The sequence below is a fragment of the Uranotaenia lowii genome, chromosome 1 (genome assembly GCF_029784155.1).
Source record: "Uranotaenia lowii strain MFRU-FL chromosome 1, ASM2978415v1, whole genome shotgun sequence".
Classification (NCBI taxonomy): domain Eukaryota; kingdom Metazoa; phylum Arthropoda; class Insecta; order Diptera; family Culicidae; genus Uranotaenia; species Uranotaenia lowii.
The window spans coordinates 105,433,323-105,441,660 of record NC_073691.1 but is presented as its reverse complement, the minus strand read 5'-3'; the positions used below and the strand labels follow the sequence as shown (position 1 = coordinate 105,441,660).

Genomic DNA, 8,338 nt, shown 5'->3' with positions numbered 1-8,338 from the left:
ATGGGTCTTGACTCAAACATTCAGTCAGCGAAACTTTTTTTAGTAGAGAAATTAATCCAACTTAGATGAAATTTCAGGGACTAGATAAGAGAAAATCGATGTTGAAAAACATGCGAAAAAAATTCGCCTTGTCTCCCGGTGAGACTTGAACCCACATCTTGCGCCTCTCCGAGGCCCATGTATTAACATTCTACTACAGGAGACCAACCTGGCGTATGAATATTATACTGGTTGAGTGTCGATGTCTATCGGAATGAAGGGAATAGTTCTCCCATGTGATCATAATCATTTTTCTTGGTCTATTTCTATTCCCATCATTTCATCTTACGGTAGTTGGAATCAAGTTTGGACATTTTTAAGCACGGCAAGATTTGAATTGCCTTCTCATATCCTGCACGGGTTGTCAGTTATGATGAGAAATGATGCGTTGGCCGTATTTGGATATCCAGCCAATTTCGGTGTTTGGCACCGCCTTATTTCCTTTTAGAAGAAGGTAGGCTGATTTATCCGGCTCGAGTTTACATAAATTTCAAATTGAAAGAAAAAGATTTGCATGTTGGAATTTATTGCATATTGTACTTCATGGAGACCTTCATGACCAAAGACATTTAAGAATTTTAAATATCCGCTTCAGTTTCAACATTCGGAATACCCCTTCTGGTCTTTCCAACATATTGAATCATAGGATGAATTCCTTAAAAGTTCGACGTTCGCTCTTTCCCCACCGTGTAAGTTGTCAGGAGGGAATATTGTGTTTAAAACTGTAGGGGTTTACTAAAAATTTCTCATAAAATTTTTGCTTCCAGTTGAAAATCAGTTCTAATGTCTCACTTTTCAAAAAAGAAGTGGATCAAAAGTCTCTTTTATGCAGCCATGTAACACAAAAACACTTTTCATGTTAAGTACGTACTGGAATTGGTATGTTAACAAAAAGTACGATGTTTTCTAAAGAATTATTTAAAATAAAAAGCTCCCATTTTCATTTCTAAATTCGTTTCAGTTGTGTATTTAGGCCGAAGTAACAATTTCCAGAAGAAAACATATTTTTTTTATTTTTTCGTAACAGAGAAAAGCTGAACGTTTGAACATGCTCTAGTGTTCCTTGAATGAAAATTCTTTCGGAAAATGGATTCCCTCACTTTTGTTCAATAAAAATCAGTTTATTCCACTGATACCTTTCACTTATGCACACGTCAGTTCTATCTAATCTAAATATATAAAAAGTAATTTCTGTATGTTTGTTTGTTTGTTTGTTTGTTTGTCCTCTATAGACTCAGCCGTCTTAAGAGCTAGAGAGCTGAAATTTGGCATGGATACTCATTAGGACCAGGAAGGATGAAAAATGTTTTCAGATTTTTGAATGAACCCTTCTGAAGGGGGTCGTCCATACAAGTCAAATATTGTTTTCGCGATATTGACGTTATTCTTCGTCGGATTGTGTTGAAAATTTGCACATGAGTATTCGGAAAGACGAGCAATCGATTTGAGGTATCAAATTTAGTGTAAGGGGCCAGCAAAAGGGGTCGTTCATATTAAATTTTCAGTATCTTAGTTATATTGACGTTCTTATACATCGGATTGGGATGAAAATTTGCACATAGGAGTTATTAGGGACAATCAACCGATTTCACTTATCCAAACTAAAATCAGGGGTCGGCCAAAGGGGTCGTCCATGTTAACTATTCACTTTTGATGCGATATTGTCGTTATTATCCATCGGATTCATACGAAAATTGGTACACGAGAGTTTTGAGAGATGAGCAATGGATTTCAGGTATTCAATTCATTTTAAGGGGCCGGCAAAGGGGGTCGTTCATATTAACCTTTCAATATTTTTGCATTATCGACGTTATTATACATCGGATTGGGATGAAAATTTCCACACGGTAGTTTTCAGGAACGGACAATCGATCTCAGATGTCAAATGTTTTGCCAGGGGTCGACGAAAGGTGTCGTCCATATAAATGGCTTTGTTATGCAATGATTTAGTCGAAATTTATACACGTGGTTTTTGATTCCTGATTTCTAATTTAGTAGCAGACGACAGACGAAGTGATTGTCCAATATTTTTACAATTATTACTTAACAATGAATCTGGAAAATGCTTGGCAATTGACTTTCATACAAACTGTTCATGACATATTCCAAGTTGAAAGCGAAACGGAGTTCGTATGGGATCAGCTAGTCTAATATGAAGAAGAGGCTCTTGATCAGTTTATGTGTCGGATCGGGTTTTATTATTGTGAAAAACTGGTATTTAGCACTGCAGGGAATCTCTGGTTACCATATAAACGTACGCTAGATCACTCGCTAAGTAACTGCCGGAAACGCTCGCTACTGACGCTGGCTACTGACCGTTGGAACTGGCTGACGAAGACTGGCTCGCGACTGGCGAGGCGCAACCGAGGGGTACGACGGTGTGCGTGAGCAAGTGGTATAAAACTGTCCGAAACTTACAACGATTGAACGAGGGGTCATCGGATGTGATTGTGGAAGAACCAATGAAATATATCATATCCATTACTCACATTCCCCTTCTTCCCTTTAAAAAAGATAAAGCTTTTCCCTCGCTCACATTCTTGCCTTTTCGATAGAAAATTATTGATTTTACCATTGGACGATAGAAGGAAAATAACGAAAAGAGAGCAAATAAAAAAAAATACTTTGCAGCAAAAGCACCCTTTACTCCTCGATCAATGGATTTACCCATAACTACACACTTGTTTCGATTTGAATTATAATTTTTTGAACCTTGATTGAAATCTTTTCACCCTGTGAGTATATAACGTTAATGCCCCGTTCAGCACAATAGTCTTTATAATCTTGTCCGCTGAATGGCGGTCCGTTGTCGGACTTGATATTCTCCGGAAAGCCTTCTCTTTCAAAAATGTCATCAAGGACTTTCCGTGTGTGTTCAAAATTTGTTGTTTTCACAGGACGAGCAATCACATACCTCGAACGATAGTCAACTACGACAAGGATGGAAATTCCACCATAATTTACATACGGGCCATTGAAATCAAGTGCAATAGTCTGCCATACATGTGTTGGTGCAAAGAATCTTTTCATAGGAGTCGGCTTCTCTGGTCTGCCACAAGTTGCGCACAACTGACATAATTGTACCCACTTTTCAACATCAGCAGTAATCCCAGGCCACCAGACTCGTTTACGCATTATGGTTTTCATTTTAGAAGCCATAGGGTGACCTTTGTGAGCCACGTTTAATGTTAGTTTGTGTAACGATTCTGGAATCACCGCGCATCCACGTTTAACGATTATACCATTGTGGACAGATAAATCTTCCGCGACCGATTCCAAGCTGCGTAGTTCGGGAGGCCATATTCGGGAATCAAGAGCCGCGAGTACCTTTTGAAGAGTTTCATCAACTGATGTTGCATTGCGGATGTGTTCTTCAGTGAGAAACCCGGAAATGTTGACATCCAGGGCAGCGATTTCCCAAGGACTCTTATCTTCGATGAAAGGGCCATCGGTACCACAGTAGAGGCGAGATGATGGATCTGCAATGTTATCACGCCCTCGGACGTATTCGACATCGTAGCTGTATGGACTCAATCGTAGGGCCCAGCCATCCGCACGAGTTAATGCCCTTTTGGAATTTTCGCGGGAACGGTTCAAAATGAATGCTACTCCCTGAGCATCGGTGCGCAGTGTAAAGTGTCAGCCAAAGAGGAAAAAGGAAAATCTTTCCACACCCCAAACGGCACCAAGAGCTCCACGCTGGTTTTGAGCATATTTTTTTTCCGTCTCCGTTAAAGCCTTGGATGCAAAGCTGATGATTCTTGTTACGTGCTTTTTATCCTCTTGCACTAGGACTGCTCCTAGCGCATTTGGAGACGCGTCGGTGTACAAGATCGTGCGATCGCTGTTGGTAAAGTATCCTAGTGTTGTTGTACATTTGATGATTTTTTCTTTAACCTCTTTGAAGGCTTTGATTTGGTTCGGGCCCCAATTCCAAGTCTTGGTTGTTGCCACTGCTTATAGAGGATTAGATATTTCAGAAAAATTCTGTATATGGGGACTCAAAAATGACGCCAATCCTAGGAAACTACGTAACTCTGATGCAGTGACTGGTTCCCGAAACTGTTGTATATTCTTGATTTTCTCGTCTTCAATATGGAATCCACGTTGGTCAAGCAAGTGTCCCAAGAACTTTATTTCGGTTTTGTCAAATTCGCATTTTTCTTTGTTCAGCGTTAGGTTGTTTTCTTCTAAGACCTTTATCACGACTGAAACTGTTAACCGGAGCTCCTCTAAGCTTGTTCCGAAAATGAGTATATCATCGATGTACACGATAACGTTGGATACATCATTTAATATTCGGCTCATCTCTTTCTGGAACACCTCAGGGGCGCAGTTTACACCGAACATAAGTCGAGTAAACCTATACATGCCCCCCTCAGATAAGAAAGTAGTGAGATCTCTTGATTCATCATCGAGCTCCAAATGGTAGAACGCGTTACTTAAATCCAATTTGGAGAAAAATTTACTTCCATGGAGCTTCACCCTCATTTCGTCTATTAAAGGCAAACGAAAGTATTCCCGTTTAATAGCCTTATTTGGGGCACGCATATTTACCACCAGCCGAAAGTCGTTTTTACCTTTCGGCACCGCAGACATGCCGCTTATCCATTCGGGTGCTTTGGATACTTTTTCTATTATTCCTTTGGCTTCCATTTCCATTTCATTTCCATCACGGAGTGCTGCAGGAACGTTATAGTAAGCGTTTCGCACAGGAGGAATATTTTTATCTATAACGAACTTGACCTTTACACCCGGTACCTTAGGGAATGTGCCTGCTTCATGATGCGTTTCACATAAGTTGACTGTTGCTCCAACTTCTAGCAATCTTAGATCACTTGCGGTCGATCGACCGAGAAGTGAGCGACGACCATTCTGTACCACCAAAAACTCTGCCTGAACTTCTGGTTTACTGTATTCAAGGACATTGACAGTTGCAGTGAATACACACTCCAGAGTCAACGGCGTTTCGGAAGCATATGCTCGGAGATTATTATACTGAGAAAAGTCTATCAAACGAAGCTCTACCTGACCCTGGTCTAATTCATTTATCAAGCGAAACCAATCTTTACCGGCGATTATATTAACATCCGCACCAGAATCGATGAGAAACTCGATTGGCTTAGAACGCCCCACGCTACAATTGATGAGGACGTCCTTGAGCGATAATGCATAGACATTCTGAAATGAATTAATTTACGAACAGTTTAGATTTTCGCATTCAATTTGTATAATTTATTGAATCCAAAACTTTATCATAAAATTTATACCTTTTCATCCTCCTTTTTTTCAGATGCTACGTAACATTTCGGATCGATTTCTATTGCCCTTAGCCTGCGACTTGGGCAACATCTGGCGAAATGGCCTCTATCGCCACATCTTTTGCAGATCATACCGAGAGCGGGACATTTACTAGAGTGATGATAGGCGTGGTTACACTTCGGGCAACGGGAACGCTGGTTTGGCGTGGATTCGTCATCATACCGAGATCGCTTAGGTGATGAATTTCTAAAGCGCTTCCGAAGGTTATCGTTACTTTTAAACGGCTGGCGATTCGATGCGCTTCGCTTATGGTTGACCGCAAACGCGTTGTTAGACGGGCCTGCGTCCATATTGGCTGCTTCCTCGCGGGTGGCAGATTGTACGATGAAGTTAACATCGGAACCACTAATGCGTGCAAATTTGGCAACGTCACGATTCAGGATGCCTTTTAGGAGTTGTGTTCTGACAAATTTTTGTTGATCTTCACGACTATAACCGCAAAGACGTACCTTCTCCACCAACCTCGAGTGGAAAGTGACGACAGATTCGTCAGCGCCTTGTCTCATTGCCTGGAAACTGTCGTGTTCAGCCGATGTGTCAGTCAGAGACAGGAGATGCGTTTCTATATTTTTAACGAACTCATCGTAGCAAGATGGACTTGAAAGGCTAGGCATCAAATAGAACGCATTTACTATTCCTTGGAGCTGTTCACTCAAGGAAATATACAAAAGCTGGGCTCGTTGCTTGGGGGAATGTGCATTTCCAAGAGAAGCTGCCATTTCGAAATTCTGATGGAACCGGCACCACGATTCCCACATCCTATTCGCGGGAACGTTGTCCGGGTAACGTCGGACATGATCCCAGCGAATATGGCCCGATGGATTGGAAATAACTGGAAGTGCATTTTCTGGGAAGCGTGGCTGATCTACATGGACAGGAGCTGACGTAGTTTGCTGAATGGGTTCACACAGAGGATCGACGTTTGTGAAGGTAGGTGGTACTTCACCTTTCCGAAATGCAGCAAGTGCTTCAGAAATCCAGTTACCGAATCTTTCAATGGGATCTATTGCATTTTGCTGTTGCGGAGTTTGGCTTAATCCCGTCGAACATTGATTGGAGGTTTCTGAACTTGATGCTTGATTGAAAGTTTCTACCAGTTCATCTTGAACGGTTTCGAAAATTTGGGACCTATCTCCTGATGGTCGGATGACCGTATTCGAATGCCTTTCTTCAAGCGAGTCGCAATGGGATTCTTCAGTAGCGTCATGATTCCTATTTGAAATCATATATTTATAAAAGAGTACGTTTATCGAGAAAAAAAAAATTGACTTACGAGATACTGAGTTCCACGCTCACTGCATCTGATTCGGACTCGCAACTGTCGGAGTGTTCATCGTTCTTATTGAGGAGCACGTATCGTCCTGGTCTGGGCATTTTTAGAAACTGTTTTGATGGATAGAAGGAATACATTAATATGACGTTGCTTTCACTTGCTACTCAAATATCCAATGTAAGTCTATCTAATGTCTTGAGCACACATTTTATATCACAGAAATGTTACAACATTCAAACTGTATAGCAACATGAATTCAACATAAATGTACTAGAGATTTCATCTGAATTGGACTTCAGGTCCCACACTACCAAATTGACATATAATGGACATCCGCTCCACAATTGGCAACTTGGTCTGATCTGGACATAAAGACCTAACTGGGAATTTGATCTTAATTGGATTTTAAGTCCTCAACTGGCGAATCTTCCTAAATGAACTGACGATTGCGCCTTCACTGGACTTTCAGTCCTGAACTGGACATAAAGTCCTAAGTGGCGATTTTGCCTGTCCTTAACTGGACGTAAAATCCTAACTGGCGATTTCGCCTGGACTGCACTATAAGTCCTTAACTGGACACAAAGTCCTAACTGGCGAGTTCGCCTGAACTGGACTATAAGTCTTTAACTGGACATAAAGTCCTAACTGGCGAGTTCGCCTGAACTGGACTAAAAGTCCTTAACTGGACATAAAGTCCTAACTGGCGAGTTCGCCTGAACTGGACTAAAAGTCCTTAACTGGACGTAAAGTCCTAACTGGCGATTTCGCCTGAACTGGACTAAGAGTCCTTAACCGGACGTAAAGTCCTAACTGGCGATTTCGCCTGAACTGGACTATAAGTCCTAAACTGGACATAAAGTCCTAACTGGCGATTTCGCCTGAACTGGACTATAAGTCCTTAACTGGACATAAAGTCCTAACTGGCGATTCCGCCTGAACTGGACTAAAAGTCCTTAACTGGACGTAAAGTCCTAACTGGCGATTTCGCCTGAACTGGACTATAAGTCCTTAACTGGACATAAAGTCCTAACTGGCGATTCCGCCTGAACTGGACTATAAGTCCTTAACTGGACATAAAGTCCTAACTGGCGATTCCGCCTGAACTGGACATAAAGTCCTAACTGGCGATTCCGCCTGAACTGGACGTAAAGTCCTAACTGGCATTTTGCCTTATCTTACAACTGGCGTTTCCGCCTTACAGAGAATTGGAATTGTTTTCAAACTACTCACCTTTTAGCGTAATTTGCCCGTTCTTTTTTTCGATGAACGATGTGGCACTGATTATGAAAAAAATGGTCAAATAAATCGATTGCACTTGTCGTCTGGTAGGTTATAACACTTGTCGGCTATAGAAAGCGATAGATTAAGATTACTTTAACTATTCCAAGTGACTGAAAAAGATGTATTCGAAAAGTTTGGGATTGGAAAAAACAAAAATGGCTGCCATATTCACTGAAGTAAGTAACCAGAGATTCCCTTTTTGTTTAGAACTATTCATTCCAAGGAAATAGATGTTGCGGTACAGTCCTGGCTGGATCGCCATTGTGAAAAACTGGTATTTAGCACTGCAGGGAATCTCTGGTTACCATATAAACGTACGCTAGATCACTCGCTAAGTAACTGCCGGAAACGCTCGCTACTGACGCTGGCTACTGACCGTTGGAACTGGCTGACGAAGACTGGCTCGCGACTGGCGAGGCGCAA

At 41.5% G+C, this 8,338-nt stretch overlaps 1 protein-coding gene across 1 annotated transcript; it reads right to left on the bottom strand.

Annotated features, from left to right (window-relative positions):
* Positions 1-3,678: 3,678 nt before the first annotated feature.
* LOC129737748 (uncharacterized) lies at positions 3,679-6,735 on the bottom strand. Its single transcript, XM_055728909.1, has 4 exons — positions 6,635-6,735; positions 5,310-6,573; positions 4,071-5,220; positions 3,679-3,992 (listed from the first exon to the last, which is right to left on the bottom strand). The coding sequence occupies exons 1-4, from the start codon at positions 6,733-6,735 to the stop codon at positions 3,679-3,681; spliced, it is 2,829 nt and encodes a 942-aa protein (XP_055584884.1).
* Positions 6,736-8,338: the final 1,603 nt, after the last annotated feature.